At 47.2% G+C, this 16,062-nt stretch overlaps 3 protein-coding genes and 1 pseudogene across 4 annotated transcripts; 1 reads left to right on the forward strand and 3 right to left on the reverse strand.

Moving 5' to 3' along the window:
- Positions 1-1,992: 1,992 nt before the first annotated feature.
- On the forward strand, positions 1,993-4,338 carry LOC136522586 (uncharacterized; annotated as a pseudogene).
- A 2,194-nt stretch (positions 4,339-6,532) lies between these two features.
- LOC136521183 (pre-mRNA splicing factor SR-like 1) lies at positions 6,533-10,732 on the reverse strand. Of its 2 annotated transcripts, XR_010775502.1 has the most exons (6): positions 10,552-10,730; positions 10,169-10,467; positions 9,701-9,781; positions 9,002-9,073; positions 8,745-8,922; positions 7,277-7,414 (listed from the first exon to the last, which is right to left on the reverse strand). XR_010775502.1 is itself a non-coding variant. In XM_066514887.1 (5 exons), exons 2-5 carry the CDS (start codon positions 10,454-10,456, stop codon positions 6,677-6,679), a joined length of 1,179 nt encoding a protein of 392 aa, XP_066370984.1. In that variant the 5' UTR covers positions 10,457-10,467; positions 10,552-10,732; the 3' UTR covers positions 6,533-6,676. The 2 variants fall into 2 exon arrangements, 1 of the variants encoding a protein (XP_066370984.1); XM_066514887.1 differs by lacking the exon at positions 8,745-8,922 and having other exon boundaries at positions 6,533-7,414; positions 10,552-10,732.
- Positions 10,733-13,612: 2,880 nt separating this feature from the next.
- LOC136519649 (uncharacterized) lies at positions 13,613-14,577 on the reverse strand. Its single transcript, XM_066513027.1, has 3 exons — positions 14,393-14,577; positions 14,107-14,322; positions 13,613-14,029 (listed from the first exon to the last, which is right to left on the reverse strand). The coding sequence occupies exons 1-3, from the start codon at positions 14,552-14,554 to the stop codon at positions 13,745-13,747; spliced, it is 663 nt and encodes a 220-aa protein (XP_066369124.1). The 5' UTR covers positions 14,555-14,577; the 3' UTR covers positions 13,613-13,744.
- A 65-nt stretch (positions 14,578-14,642) lies between these two features.
- LOC136523412 (uncharacterized) lies at positions 14,643-15,276 on the reverse strand. The gene is made up of 3 exons (XM_066517101.1): positions 15,124-15,276; positions 14,863-15,036; positions 14,643-14,780 (listed from the first exon to the last, which is right to left on the reverse strand). Exons 1-3 carry the CDS (start codon positions 15,274-15,276, stop codon positions 14,643-14,645), a joined length of 465 nt encoding a protein of 154 aa, XP_066373198.1.
- Between the last annotated feature and the right edge of the window lie 786 nt (positions 15,277-16,062).

Genomic DNA, 16,062 nt, shown 5'->3' on the forward strand with positions numbered 1-16,062 from the left:
CGCAAGGGAGCACGCAGTGCATACTACACCAACACACAGTGTGACAGAGAGGCACCCCAACCCTTCCATTGAGGCCCGACACCAAGACGCTTCCACTTATGAACAGCTAGCTAGCTAGCGTGATTGATCAGCATCTCGATCGACCATGGCATATATATGCATGTTGCATTGGTCGAAATGATCGGCAAGTTCGGCGTACGCCTTAGTTCAGTAGCCGGTTACACACATGCATGGCTTAGCTTAGCTTGCGAGTTGGGCACACAGACGCTAGGTCACTCTCACGCGCGCATGTGATCTGGTCGATGCGATCAGTTACTAGCAGAAATATAAAACAAAATTTGCATGCCAGTCAATGCATGTGGGCAAAAAGCAGCTAGCTAGCCCACAATTAACCAACGTAACGTAACGAAACGAAAATTCACTGACGAGGACGTAGATAGTTCGTTTTCCTACCAGCTCCAATCCTGCATGCCGCTCGTGGGTGGGTCCCGGCCGGCCAACACCTCTATAAACTATTTTCGTGGCCGCTTGAACAAAGATGGTATAGGCGGTCCTTGCTGTGGACCGTCTCTATAAATTATTGCTAGTTGACTGTACAATCGCTTCTGAAAATCAATTTTTAGGGACAGACACTAAAAAAGACTGTCTATAAAAATAAAATCATTTACTTATAAATCATTATATATAGAGGCGATTCGTGATATGCGCGACTATGCACAAAATTTTGATTCCAACATACAGTAAATATTCCTGTTGGCGCAACATTTAATTATTCCTCTCCCCTACTCTCCCTCTCTCTCTCTCTTATCTTCACAACGCTCTCTCTCCTCCCTTCCTAACCTTATCATGTCCTAAGTCGCAAAAAAAACTTATCACGTCCTGCGCCGGCACGAGGCGGTGAGGTGGGACCAGCGAGGGCAGCGTGAGGCGGTGCAGCACGACGGTGGTTGCTGACAGCCTACATGGCAGGCAAAAATCACATTGCAGGGTCCTATTGGCAATCAGGTAACCGACTGAAGAGCTATTGTCAATCTGGGAGCCGATATCTGCACTCCGCAGTTTGTTTCTCTTTTTTTTTTGCGGTTTCCGTTTATGTCTTTCGTAATATGGTTCTTGTGTTGTTTTTCTTCCAAATGCCCTCCGTTTCAACACCGTGCCACCCCACCGTGTTGCCTCATGTTGCTGATGAGGTCCACATGGTGGTTGCTGCACAATTATCCTAGATTGTCTGGTCGTGGCTGGTGACACCGTACGCGCGTGCTACCTTGGCCGCCGTACTGTCGGTTCAAGCCGTCTCGTCATAATCGCTGTTCCTGTGCACGGCTCTGCCGGGCTCGTGCTGCTAGTTGCATAATAAAATGTGGTTCTGTCACAACGCACGAACATGTTTTGCTAGTATAAGAAAAAAACGAAAAAAAGTAAAAACGGATAGACGACCGAAATAAAAAAACTGCAAAAAAGAAGAACAGAACGAACGCAACACGTATAAGAATGTAAAAACAAAACAACTAAACTAATTTTGCAAAATTACTAACTAACTAGTCTACATCTTCTAACTACGTAAATATTACCTAAGTATCAAATACCTAAAGTATATACTAATTTTTGGATTAAATCAGTAAAAAGTTGAGCATACAAAAAAGGGGGGAAAAAGTGTTCTGACGTTTGGGGAGGACCTATCGGCCCCTAGCATGCCGATATTCCTATCGGCCCCAATAGGCTCGCATATCAGACATATCAGCAATCCAAATGCCGATTGGAGCCTATCGGCTTCTGGATTGCCGATTGGTTTCCTATCGGCTTCTGGTTTGCCGATTGGATTCCAAATTTACAATTTCACTGTTACAGCTTCTAGATCTACAATTAAATATTAATATAGTATTTTTTAGCAAAAAATCATGCACTGGATTCTTTATTTATGTGGGCCCCACATGTTCCTCTGCTTTGCCGTTGGTCTCGTCAGCCTCAGCCTCAGCCTCAGCCTCAGTAGTTGCACTCTCGCCAAGCTGCTTGGAGCATGCCTTGCCTTCGACCGATGAAGACGACGGAGACAAGCCTGAGCGGCAGCGGCCGGCGCGACCTCGGCGCCAAACCCTCCGACGACGACGAAGCCTGCGTGGACTGTCTGAGCGCGCTCCCCAACAGCGTCCTGCTCAGCATCCTCGCGGGTCTCGGCGACGCCGCCGCCGCTGGTCGGACCAACGTGCCCTCCAGGCTCCAGCAGCTGACGCTGCTCCCGGAGCTCCGCTTCGTCCCTCTCTCGTCTCATCGCGTCAGCGCTGGCCGGCCACGAAGCGGAGCTCAGGCACCTGAAGATGACCGGTGACGACCCAGGAGGCCAGGACGCGCGCGGCCCCCGAGCCCGTGGCGGCATGGCTCCGCGTCGCCGAGCGCCGCATCTCCGGCAGGATCGTCTTCACCAACCAGGCGCCCGGGACCGGGAGAGACGCCGACGCCGACGCTCACGAGGCGGCGCTCAGCTACCCCTTAGCGTGGGGACACTGGACGCCGACGCCGAGTCCGTGGCAGCCTGGCTCCCCGCCGTGGCGCGCCGCCTCACCGGCCACCTCAGCTTCACGAACCACGCGCCGGGGAGAGACATCGACGACGACGGCGGCGGCGGCGGCGGTGAGGAAAGGGGCTCCCTTGAGCTGCCCTGCCTGGCGAGCGCCACCAGCGTGACCCTCGACCTCGGGTGCGGCCTGGGCCTCGCCGTCGCGCCCGTCGGCGTCTTCGCTCGGCTCACCGACATCTCCCTGACCCGCGTCCTGTTCCGCGGCCCGTGCGCGCTCAGCGACGCCGTATCATCCCCGCGGTGCCCCTGCCTGGTCAAACTCACGGTCCGCGGCGCCCGGGGCCTGAACAACCTCACGATCCGTTCGGATTCTCTCCGGGAGATGACGCTGGACAAGGTGCGCGGCCTGGAACAGCTCGCCGTGGCTTCGCCGGCGCTTGAGTACCTGAGCGTGTTTGGCTGCGCTTCATTTTTTATTGGGTTCAGCCGGTCGCCGACATCTCAGCGCCTGCGCTGAAGGTGCTCAGGTGGGGGATCTGTTTGATCCGATCTCTGTCCACCTTGGTACCATGAAGCATCTAGAGAGCGTGTGCCCCATCATACTTCTTGTGTATGGATCTCCGGCCATTGCGCCCGATCCCGATCAAGACTGTCTAGGGCTGTTGCGGTGTTTTAAGACCATCCAACATCTCCACCTCACACTAGCCTACCTGCCGGTGAGTTCACTGAGTTATAGTTCCTCTCTTATTTGGAATCATGTTGTCATGGCAAGATTTTTTTTCTCTACTATGTTTATTGATGACTTTACCTGGGCACATATTTGAGAGCTGGACGCTGACATCCATACTAGTTGGACCAATAAACATTTCACATAATTTCCTAATCTAGACAGAACAGACAGAATTAAGAAATTGCCATGAACTACACTATCTATGATAGTCTATATTTAGAAAACAGATTAGCTTTGCTCTGTAATTCAGAGAAGTGCCCAAATGAAAAAAAGAATGGATTTGTCATTGGACTTGTCCAATTCAGGGTGTATACACAAATGTATCGCTGATGATCGTTTTTGAGAAATTCAGCCATGGTATATTCCAGTTTTTTGCTTTGCTCTTGTCCCAGCAACATTTCTTAGCACTCTCAATCTTCACTCTAACTCTCTATTTCCAAACTGATATATGATCTCCTTTTTTCTATGGTGACTTCCTATGGATGCACAGAATATTGATGACACAGAATACTGGATGGAAGACATGACAATTCTCCCAGACATTATGACTTTGGATGTGAGAGTAATCGCAAACGAACACAGTTGTTTCTTATCTTTTGCCATGGAATGCGCTAGGATGATTTTTATTTAAAATCGAAATGTGTACACGGTTGTTTCTTATCTTTTGCCAGATAGTGTTTTGTTCTTTTCTATATAGATTTGCCCTTACATGACGCTATAATAATGATCTTTTTATACAAACTAATAACTTCTAACCATCTAGAGCTACTATAGGCTTTTGCTGATGATGAATGCTTAGATGATGAAGATAAAAAACCTGTTATTGCAGGAGGAGTGGTGGTGGAGGACACGGGCGATGATGAGGACCTAGAGGTGGAGGATGAAGATTTTGAATACTTGGAGGAGGAAGATACTGCTGATGAATATGTGGGCTCTTAATACTAGCTATATAGAAAAAAAATTACCTATAGTCTACTGTTAGTTACTTAGCCAACTGTCAAAGCCTTTTGTTTAATGATTTTGTGAGTGCTCATTTGTACCATTATATTGTAATCATACTAAAAAGCAAAACCAATCACAGGATTTAGGTACGCAAGCGGACTTGTCTACAAACCTGCAAAAATGCTTTTTTTGCATGTATGATGGCGATAATCATTTTCACTGTCGGTTTAAACTAGGGGCGATAATCCACTTCATCATAATCTCCCACTTTCACCAACTAAGGGGCGAAACCGATGGTGATAAGGTCTCCGGACCCGGTAGTGATAAACCTGATGTAGTAGCCTTAGCGTGACCAGGCAGCTTGTAGTTAGCTTGCTAAGATCATGAGATGGGGTGCAGCATCCTTTTTCTTATCTGACCTCACCGTTACCCGAATAAAATGAAAGACAATTTGAACGGATGTGCTAGCATCCGGACGCTGCCCGCACAGGGAGTGAACGAGCGCCTAGCGCATCGGGCTCGCGAGCGAGCGCACCAGTAGTGGTCCCGCGCCGCCCCCGACGTCGTTCGCGTCGTCGGCCGCATTCCATGTGCAACACCCAATCTACTTTTGAAATATTCAGATACAACATATAAAAGAAGACAGATGAAACATTTGAAACAAGTGTCTGAAACACTTGCAAAAACGCCTTAAAACATTTGAAAACCATTCCAAACATATGCAACATCCAGATGAAACACTTACAAACATACGTATGAAAACACTTGAAACATATGCTTGCAACATGCATGTATATGCAACGTCTAGATATACTTTGCAACATCCAAACACTTGCAAGTCATCTGGAACAGAAACATTTGGAACATACGCTTGAAACATACGTGTATAGCCGTTACAACATGTGCAACATCCCGATCTACTTTTGCAACATCGATATACAACACTTGCAACATATCTCGAAAACATCTGAAACACTTGAAACATACTATTGCAACATGCGCTTTCAGCGTAGCATCTGCGCTGCTTGGACAGGCTCGTCGACGTGGAGCTCGACGTCGGCACGAAGCTCAAAGCCACGGAATGGCGCGGAGGTCATCAGTGTGGAACTCATCGGTGGCACGGACCTTAAGGGCAGGGGCAGGTGGATGGAGCATAGACGCGGCGAGAGGCGCGAGTCCAGGAGCGAGCTAGCGAGCGCCTGGTGCGTCGCGCTCACCGTGCGCGGCGCGGGGGGGGGGGGGGGGGGGGGGGGGGGGGGCGAGTGTGGGGTCCGTCTGAACGGACGGATGCACTATAAGGAGCGTTTCTGCAATTTGAAACATCAAGCTGTCTAGTACTAGTTTCACACCCATGTTAAGCAGTTAAGCGTAAGCAATAAGCATGCACCTGGAACTGGTAAAAGTTGTCTCGTCTTCTTTTTTTCTTTTCACATCTCCATCTCAGCCTACCTAGCGCAATTAGTAAACCAAACCAGCTGGAAAATAAATCTTGCACTGCTTCTAGAAATTAAAACAAATTAAACTCCTCTATTTTCTTCTCAACCAACGGCTCGTGAAGGCAAAAGTAACTACAACAATACACTGGATCAAAGTGCGGACCTGTTTGGGATAGCTCCAAGTGCTCCAGATCCAAAAAAATAATAAAAAATTACCCAAACACCTTGGCTCCGCATATTTAAATCCGTCAAAACTCCAGATCTGAGGCAAGATCCATGGATTTCTAGAGCAGACTTCTAAAAACTCGTGGATTTCTGGAATTGGTCAAAATTATCCACCATCCTGACGCAGTGTGCGCTCTCCCATTCATGGCCGTGTAGACCCGTCCCCGTCGAGCTCGCCCGGACCAGCCATGGCCGCCGCCATCCGCGTTGGCCCCGCCAGTCTTGCTGGCCCCCGTACGCGCCGGCCCTGTCGCTGGTCGCGCAGGCCCTGCTCGTGCTCGCCTATACTTGCGCCGGCGAGATTGCCCTCGATAATCTGGCAAAGAGAGTTGCATATATTTGATTTGATTTTTTTAGATGTTCTCAGCAGCAGTCATGCTCTGCTGAGAAGATTTTTGCAAGTAATGTGGCGTAGCCCCGCCCCCAAAATGAATCTTACAAATTAATAGTGTTGTACATTTGCAATTTGAGCCAGCAAGGCTACATTGTACACTTTTTTGAAAAAAGGAACATACGTTGAAAATATACACGTGGTTATTGCGTCATTCTGGCTTGCTTATCACAAATGTGATGCAAGACACAGGCATACAGCAAACAGTCAATGCCAATGACGTCAGAGCACATTTTGTAGCACCAACCATGGGCACAGCAGAACCTCCACGTAAAAAAGATTTGACAGCATAATGTCGGAAAAACTTGATAGTAAATCTTTCAAATCGCAAGTTCAAGTTAAGACATACAGCCCATCATTTCTTGAGTAACTTCTGACACATGATTTTTGGATTCATGGGCCTAAATGCACTGCCGTGGTGTCCCTAAACATGAGATTCACCTCCACCTTGCCCCTCCCAGTCGGATTACCTCTTCCGTTCCAGAATCCCTGTGAGCTCTATCATCGCCAGCATCATTCTTTGTGTTTGTTGCATCACCGTATAAATCCTTTAGCTTTGCCAGGTTGGATGATTCTGGTGCCCTACCAAATGGGCTGGAGCGATGTTTGTCACCGTCAGCTCTGCCACGGACTGGACTCCTGCTCCTGCTCCTGCGGGAGCTTGAATGCCTATTTCGGTCAGAATCCCAGTCCCTCTTTTCACGGCCTCGCCTTTCGTCATCCCTATCTGAATAACTCTGGAGATGATGATCCTGGTCTCTGTGATCACGAGCATAACGATCATGCTCCCTATCCTTGTACCTGCCACGATCACGATCTGAACGATCCCTCTCAGAGTCATGATCACGCTCAGAGCTCCGAGTTCTGTGCTTCCTTGGTGGCGATTTTGCATGGTCACCATCATAACTTCTTTCCTTGTCCTGTTTGGAAGGTAATGTTCTTCGGACTGGGGAAGAATCCCTTGTCGATGCACGGTGTGGAGCACGCTGACCAAAAGAGACAGACAAAGAAGCCTTTACGGAAGGAGGCCTTCTGGCAGTATCATTTGATTCAAGCCTATTGGAATCCCCAGTCATTCCTGACTGCTTTATTGGAAGCTTCAACTTCTCAAGATGGTTAGTGACCTGTCGGAGAATTGGGAGGGGCACTCGCGGAAGAAGACTGTCGAAATAGTACTGCAAAAAAATAACAAATATCATTGATGCTTTGTTTTAACATGTGAAAAATAATAATCCTCAATTGAAACTTATCTAATAGAGTAACATATATATATATATATATAGGGTAAGGCTATTCTACAGCTGGCCATAGAATAACTTATTCTATAACCACCTTGATTTACGATAATGTTTAGTTCTATATATATATATATATATATATATATATATATATATATATATATATATATATATATATATATATATATATATATATATATATAAAGAAACACTGAGGAATTGCATGAGAGTTACCAACAAATACAGACTGGTACGTCAAATATGATGGTGATTGAATAAACAATGATTGTCATAGCAATTACGCTGGCAATTGTACGCACCTCTAAAATTACTACATTACTACAAAAGATTAAACAACTAAACTGTTCAGTGATCAGGATTGCAGGAAAACCATAACAATTTGTAATTCAACGTGATCGGCTGGGGCTGGCTGGCTGGGCTGGCTGGCCAGCCCCCTCACATGGACACTATTCACATGAACCAGCCAGCAGTATTTCTCTCTCACATAAACGAACCAGCAACGATACGAACCAGCCAACCGAACAGGCTGTAGTCAAATGTTTTGCAATTGCCTTCAGCAAACTGAATTAACCATCGTTAATGTTATAGTGTATCAGCTGGACCCGTAAATAGAGTGCAAGGACAAATCTGCTCTAGAGTAGCAACAGGAACAGCAGAACAAACCAGAAAATCTTAATTTATGTCACTGCTTACCTAACTAGCGTGGCAATTAAATGTATGAACTATTGGGCCTTGGTTAAATTATAGAAGAATTTAGAGAAATTTGCAATACAACATATCAGAGCATCTGACTGGGAATAAATGTGGATTCAAGCAGCAAAAAAGAAAAAAGTGGTTTTACAGTTAACTATCAAATCAGTATCCCGATTACTCATCTTTTTTTTTTCTTTTTAGTACCATTTCCAAAAAAACCAACTATATCATATTTAACGCATTGGAACCCTCTCGTTTTTCTCTAGAAAAAACTGGACTTATTTCTTTGATAACATATCATATACACCTTCGGCAAAGAATCATGTCAGGATGAAAAAAAAATCACAAGAAACCAATATGGGCAAAAGCCCCATGGGCATACATGTTTCATGTGATATAATCCTCAGCAAATAAAAAAAAAGAGTAAATTATCTTGCAAACTAGCAAGACCAAACCATTTCAAATGTTATGAATCCTTCAACGACTTGAAACATAGGTTAGAATAGCGAAAAACAGTGAAAAAAGAAATTTTGAGCAACACATCATGACAAACCTTATACAGTGATGTTACTGGCGGAAGAGATGATGTCTCCTCTTAAAAGCAACTCCACAATTGAAATTTCCCCTCAGTATGCCAAATCAACAGGTGAGTGATTCAAGAAAGACTAATTGCATTTAGGTTCAGAAAATAATATGGTTAATGATCTCTGCCCTCGGATGTAGTGGGGTAACTAAGGAGACATTGTGATAGCAGCTCAGGATACTGTTTTGTTGTATGGAAGAATTGTGAAATAACTTCAAGAGATATACCTGACCAAGGAGGAGATCACGCACATAAACGCCCATTGTAGTCAATTTACCATTTGAGCCGGGGGCAAACTCCTGAAAGAGTAGGACATTAGATTAAAGACATGGACACTGGAAAGAACTGTAAAATGTTTTTTTTAATTACATCATAAAGAAGCATAAATATTTTACAGCTATAAACATGGGCAAATCAATGTTAGTATAGGCATGAAAAGATATTTTCACAGATAGATCCACATGGCTAAGCACTTAGTTCATACATGTGTACATCGTTGCGTTCCAAAGAAGTAAAAGCTAGGACAGGAATGGTGGATTCCAGAGAACCACCAATTTTGCTTCCAAGATTGCACATTTCAATATATCCTTCAGTACATGTTTCAAATGTCGGTTCTTCTCTGGTTCTAGACTAGAATACAGACATAGGAACGAACTTGTGTACTACCTTTAGTTTTTTATAACTATATCTGATTTTTTGTACAAGCACTGCTCTTAATACATAGCAGGTGCCAATATCAAAAGATTATCTTTGTTTAGGTTACACAAGTTTATCATACCATTTAAGTGGAAACAATGCAACAGAAACTTGATATAATTCAGAAACATATGGTTGAACACTTGAACTAGCAGTTGTTCTTTTGCTGCTTAATTTAATATGAAACAAACACAGCAGAAGCAGAAGTGCTGATGCAATAGAGACAATACCTCGTCATCCTTGATATAGGGTTCATACCAAGTCCACAGTGTCTTCGGTTCTGCAACATATCGCAGGTAGAGGAATCCAATCTGAAATAAACCAACTATTCTTAGAATCTGATAGCCAAATTCATTTGTTTGATAAACTGAACATTTGAGACACCGACATGCTAGTGCCATGTGTGAATGGGCATATATAGCACTTGGTTAGTTCCATGTAAATACAGCCAACTAAGTCTATCACTACTACCCACTACTACATGTACTACAGGAGAAGCTTTAGCTAATGACAATACACTGAGGGCCATTTCTAGTCATGTAGAGTTCAATGCTTTGGCAGAGTCTGATTCCCTAACTAAATCCCCCAAAATTGTAACAGTCCGCATGCAATAACTTGTTCTAAAGCCAGACACAGCAAACAGATCATTGAACAGAAAACCGAGACTAGGGGACGCCAGAGGACAGAGGTTCACTTACAGCTCTGATGTAAGGGGAGTCCTGGTGCTTGAGCAGCCCGTGCATCTGATTGACGGTGAGCTTCATTGTGAAAAACTTGTAGAGGAGGCAGAAGGCGGAGGAGGGCCCGCGGCAGTTGCCGGTCATCCAGGGCTCGACGTGGTCCACCTGGTTGTAGATCTCGTCGACCACCTCGTGGTAGGTCTTGTACTTGAAGAGCTCCTTGAAGTAGTCCGAGGAGAGGATGTTCACGGACAGCACCTTCTCCATCAGCCCCTCGATGGGACGGCCAGACGACTGGATCTCCATTCCCCCCACCTCTGGAATCAACAGATATCAAATTCGAACCACGCCGGAGGCCGTAAGGCGCATGCGGGTTGCAGAGAGAAGATTCGAAAGTTTACCTCTTTTCTGTTCCACCTGAACGCGAGCCTAAGGGCGCCCGGGGAGACGCCGCCCCGGCGGCGCGGCGCGATCGGGACGGCGGCGGCCCGGAGGAATCGCTTTGGATTGGGAGGGTTCGGTAGGAGAGGGACCTAGACGAGAGGCGGAGGAAAGGAGGAGCCCGTGTGCGTGGGTTGGGTCCCGGGGTGACGCGCCTTGTTCTCAGTCACATCAGGGCTGTCGGCTGGATGATCTACGGACGGATCGTACTGGGCCAGAGGGGCCAGGCCTCGAGTGGAAACATGGAACCCATTCAGAAAACCGTATTTACTTGGCTCGAAAAAAATTGAAAATCTAAATATTCACAGTGCATCCATATATATACTCACATCAAAAGATTAAGATATAAAATCATTTTAAAGAATTTCAGGCACATGTGCATCATAAGGGATTTTGTCTTCCGATGTACGTGCTCCTGAAATTTAATCATTTTCGTATGCAGGATGTTCGGCTGCACTTAAAATAAGCCGCAGCGACGGCTTAAATAGTAATTTGTGAGAGGAGTCAAAGAAGCATCAGCTTTTGTGTATGACATATGTGGATGCACTATGGATATGTCATGTTTAAAAAAAAATAGTGATCAAAATAGGTTTTTGAACTGGTTTTCACGTTCCCACTGTATATTTTGTTTGCTCTCAAGTGAGATGAAATCTTGCCTGATTCGTATAGCATTTCGATATAAACCTTCTAGCCTCGACTGATGTACTTCTGCTCTATGCTATGATGCTCAAGTCACTATGGGTGCTCTACGCGAAATTCACGTATACAAAGAGTAAATAACTGCATATACGGATAAATATTTGGTATAAACTCATCGTCCGGTTTGAAAGACATACTTATAAGGTTTTGTCCTCTAGTGCACATGCGGATAAATTTTGTTATTTTTACATGATTTTGCCCCCTAGTTACCGAAGGCCTTAGACGAGAGCAAATCTAGGTCATGTTTCTTTCCGCTTATAATCCGATTCTCACTTAAAAAAACGAGAATCTTGCCGGACGCTTCCATTATTCCTGATTCTTTTACTGCCGCTTCAAAACTTTGAACTAGCATAACTGAGAATTGAAAAAAAATTCCCAACAGTATAATGATTATAAACAAATTGATAAGTGGAAACAAATAGGATCCTGTTTGATCCGAGGGGCAGCGGCCAGGCCAATTGAGAGCTGCCCGGTGCCTTTGTTCGCTGTGTTTTCTCTAGTTTGGTTGATAGTGTTCTTGGTAGTGTCGTAACGTTTTTCACCTCGGTACCAAACGTACTTTTGCCTTGAGTCGAACCGAAAATAATGGGGGGAAAAAACTTTATTTCGTACAAGTTGTTTCAAGCACCAGCTATCATAGAAGCAAGCTTTATACAAAATCCTCACAGGTCTATTCCAGGTAGAGGTAGTGTTCGTGAATTCCTATTTCCTAGTAAAGTGTCGCTTTTTTTTTTTTAATCCCGTGTCGCTTATTAGTTGTCCATGATGTTGCCTGCCTTATGCAATCATATTGGGTGCAGAGCTATCCACTAGCCTTACGGTTTCAATTTGACTAGTACAGCGCTACTGGTGAATAAATGTGTTGGGCGAAATATGTTCTCTATTTTTTGCATATGGTTTACAATTTACACGGTATACATAATAACTCTTCTTTCGCTAGGCTTACCGTTGAATTTGTTAGTGCTCGGAGTTGGCAAGCGATTCAATTTTTTGCAATTGTATACTGCCCGCTTCTAACGGTGGGAGGATAATAGGCCGCTGCACCACGAGCCCAACTCAGGGCCCAGAGCCTCACTATAGCAGCAGACCACCGCCTTTTTTGGTTGTTGCCGAGTCATTTCTTCTTTTTCCCCAAGAGCCCAACTCTGGCCCAATAGCTGACCGCCATCTCCCTCTTTGTTTTTCCCACTCGTCATTTCTTCTTTTCTCCCTGACCCCAACTCGGGTCCAATAGCAGACCACCATATTTCTTTTTTCCCAGTCCTGCATTTCTTCTTTTCTCCCTAGACTTTGTTATTCAATTCAGTCTAATCAGTCATTGATGTTTTTATTTTTCCTATTTTACCTTTTTCACATCTGTTTCTTACCAGGCTTAGCCGCTCCTTGCCGGCGGGGGCCTGATGGCGACGCCGGTCCGTTCAGTTCAGCTATGATGTCGAGACACAGGACTGGCAGCTGGGGTGAGTATGCTGTAAACAGGCAGGCACAGCTAGCGTCGCCATCACCGGGGCCTCCCGCAGCGGCCGGGCGGCGGAACTGAACCGACCATCGAACCGGCGTCGCCTTCAGCCTCCCCGCCGTGGCGGCAGCGTCGTGTCGTGCGTGCCATCTTCGCTGGCAAGTAGCGACGACCTTCGTCTCCGCGTATATGCTCACTCACTCGCGTGACATTTTGTTTCCATATACCCATGTTAACCCGATTCATTTCACTGCCTCGTGGCTCGTTCCCCACGACGCTTTGGCCAGAATCGGCCTCTTTGCCGACTGCCGAAAGCAGTCGGCAAAGGCTGAAAAACGGTCGGCAAAGGCTTTGCCGACCGTTTTTCGCCTAGGCAGTCGGCAAAGGGGTGCCGGGAGAGAAGATGTCGGGAAAGAATTCTTTTCCGACTGCCTTCCGGACAGCAGTCGGTAAAGGCTTCCCCGACGGCCGTATAACCAGTCGGTAAAGACTCCGTCGCCGTCCCGTCCCGTCTCCTTTGCCGACCGCCTTCCTGGCAGTCGGCAAAGGCTTTCCCGACTGCCAGGAGAAAAGCAGTCGGCAAAGGCTTTCCCGACTGCCAGGAGAAAAGCAGTCGGCAAAGGATTTCCCGACTGCCAGGGGAAAATCAGTCGGGAAAGCCTTTGCCGACTGCTTTTCTCCTGGCAGTCGAAAAAGGCTTTCCCGACTGCTTTTCTCCTGGCAGTCGGCAAAGGCTTTGCCGACTGCCAGGAAGGCGGTCGGCAAAGCTGGAAAATTTTTTTTTTCTCTTTTCTCTCCTGTTTTTTCATATACATATCACACTTTAAAGTACACAGATCACACATTTATATATATAAGCCAAATGCACGCATATATAACACGAATTCACATATAGATCACATCCAAGCATCCATAAGCATTAATATCCATACAGTCCACAGATCATCGAAACATAAAAAACAAGTGCGCAAGTCCAACATCAAACCAAAAGAACTTCACTCCTCGTGCGACCCACGGTCCCTATGCTCATCCTGAACTGAAGGCCACGAAGACCATGAGGACTGGCCTTGCTGGAGCGGCGCCGACGTGTAGCGGTGCTCCCACCCGGTGTGCGCGTGGTGGGTATGTGGCAGAGGGTAGCTCACCGCCGCTCCGGTCCCGTACTGTGGAGGCCGAGGAAGACCGCCACCCGGAGGCCCGAAGTATGTCGGAGGCGAAACAACCTGCCACCCAGGAGAACGTCCATCTGGAGGAGTCGGGTTCGAACCCGCTGACATTGACTGCACAAAGTAGACATGATCTCATTAGTAGCTACACAGACCTCGTGAAAACAATGGAGACCAATATATATACTCACCGTACTCCCCGTAGGGTCAATAGGTGCTGGACCGAACATCGTGGCGGGTAAAGGAGGCATGACAGCACCAGGGATCTGAATGCTCTGAATGTAGCTGGCAAAGTCCTGCCTCCAGCGCAAAGCCTCCTGCCGATGGGCCTCCTCTCTGGCCGCTATCTCCCGCCGATGGGCCTCCTCTCGGGCCTCTGTCGCGGCCCGCAGCTCGGCCAGCTCGGACTGCAATGTCACACCCAGGTAATTAGGTACATATGTAAAACCAATTAACGAGGAATGGAACTGAAGGTACCTGAACCGCTGCCAACGTGGACGGCTGCCGACGGCGTATGGGGACGTCGGAGGTCGTGCTGGTGGACCTACGAATCTGACGAAGGCTAGGAACGTTGGTCGGATCGATTGCGTTGTTGGCAATCGAGTACTGGCCGTGCGGTTTCCCTCCTCCCGTCCTCATCACGAGGTCTGTGTCCAGGGGCTGCTGGGTTGGATCGTAGTCCGGACCATAGCGCTGGCGAGCCGCCTCGGTGTACCGGGCCATCTTTTCATAGACTGTTCGGGTTGGTGTACGCCTCGGGCCCATCTGCCGAGCTGAAGACGTTGTTCGGATCAGACGCTTTGCCCTTGTTCGACAAAGCGTAGCCCTCGTACAAGTTGATGACCTGCCCGTCATGGTAGCGGGACTGCAAGGAACACACAAGGACGATTACACGTAATGAGATAGAATAAATAAATAAATAAATAAATAAATCGACAGAAGCTTACCCATGCGTCACAGTACTGTCCGAGGGAGCGGCTCCCTTGGTGGTGTGCCGGCCCTTGCCTCATCTTGGCACGTTCACTTCGACTGCGACGCTCCTCATACGACTCCGGCGTTCTCCAGGCGTCCACAATGGCCTCCCAGCAGTCCATGTATGTTTTGCACCATTCAGCAGGAAACTACATGACATGGCAGAAGATGAATCAGTAGTAACGTCTTCTACTTCATTTGCATGGAAGGAATCATAAGCAATGTTCCTTAATTACCTGCATGTAGATGTCCTTGGCAACGTCGGTCTCAGGGTAGTGGAGCATCTTCTTGGCGTCCGCGGGTGGCAGCCTCTCAAGCTTCACGTCAGCGTAGTAGGTGACGAGGACTTGGACGTGCGCCTCGTAGTACATGTCCTTCACCCGCGCCATGGCGGCCCGGTCCTACACCACCGACGCCCGGTCCTCGTACCCCTCGTCACATGTGAACCAGTCCTACATGTTTCATTAGTTCAAAAACGTCCAGCGAATGTGTATCGACAAAGCAGTGCAATAAGAACTCACCCAAAACTCCATCTTGATCTTTGTCGCGATGGGGACCTCGTGTGCGTCCTTGACTTTGTAGAAGTCCGACCAATGCCAAGGCACCACCTTGGTCCCGTCGTCGAGTTCGATAAGGCCAGGGTAGTGCTTCTTAATCAGGAGACCCAGCATGCCATTCGGACTGCGTGCACCACCCCCGCTCACAATCTGCCAGCCTCTGCACAAGTCAGTAAGAAGAATTGTTAGTCTGAAGTTTTAATGTTAAACATGTCATATGAATAAGTCGTAAAAACATAAATGGTTACTTACTTAGAACCTTCAGGTCGAATCACAGGACGGTGCTCTTTGCCGACTCCATCATTTCATAGAACGCCTTTGCGGTTTCCCACGCTGGTAGACCTTGCGCGAACCTGAGGAAGTCGAATCCCCTGGTGTCTCCTCCTCCCCCTCCTCCTCCTCCCCCTCCTCCTCCTCGCTGTCGTCTCCGGTCTCCTGCACGTCGTCTGAGGGAAAGAGCTGCTGCCCTCGCTGTCCTACGACGTGACCGAGTCTCCTCTGACGTCGGCACCTCCAACGCCTCGTCATCGATGCCTGTCGGTGTCGGGGCCCGTGCGTAGATCGACTTTGTGTTTCGCCGCGGTCTACTTCCGCCCGGCATTTTGTCCTATGCCTGCA

The sequence above is a fragment of the Miscanthus floridulus genome, chromosome 18 (genome assembly GCF_019320115.1).
Source record: "Miscanthus floridulus cultivar M001 chromosome 18, ASM1932011v1, whole genome shotgun sequence".
In the NCBI taxonomy this organism is placed as follows: domain Eukaryota; kingdom Viridiplantae; phylum Streptophyta; class Magnoliopsida; order Poales; family Poaceae; genus Miscanthus; species Miscanthus floridulus.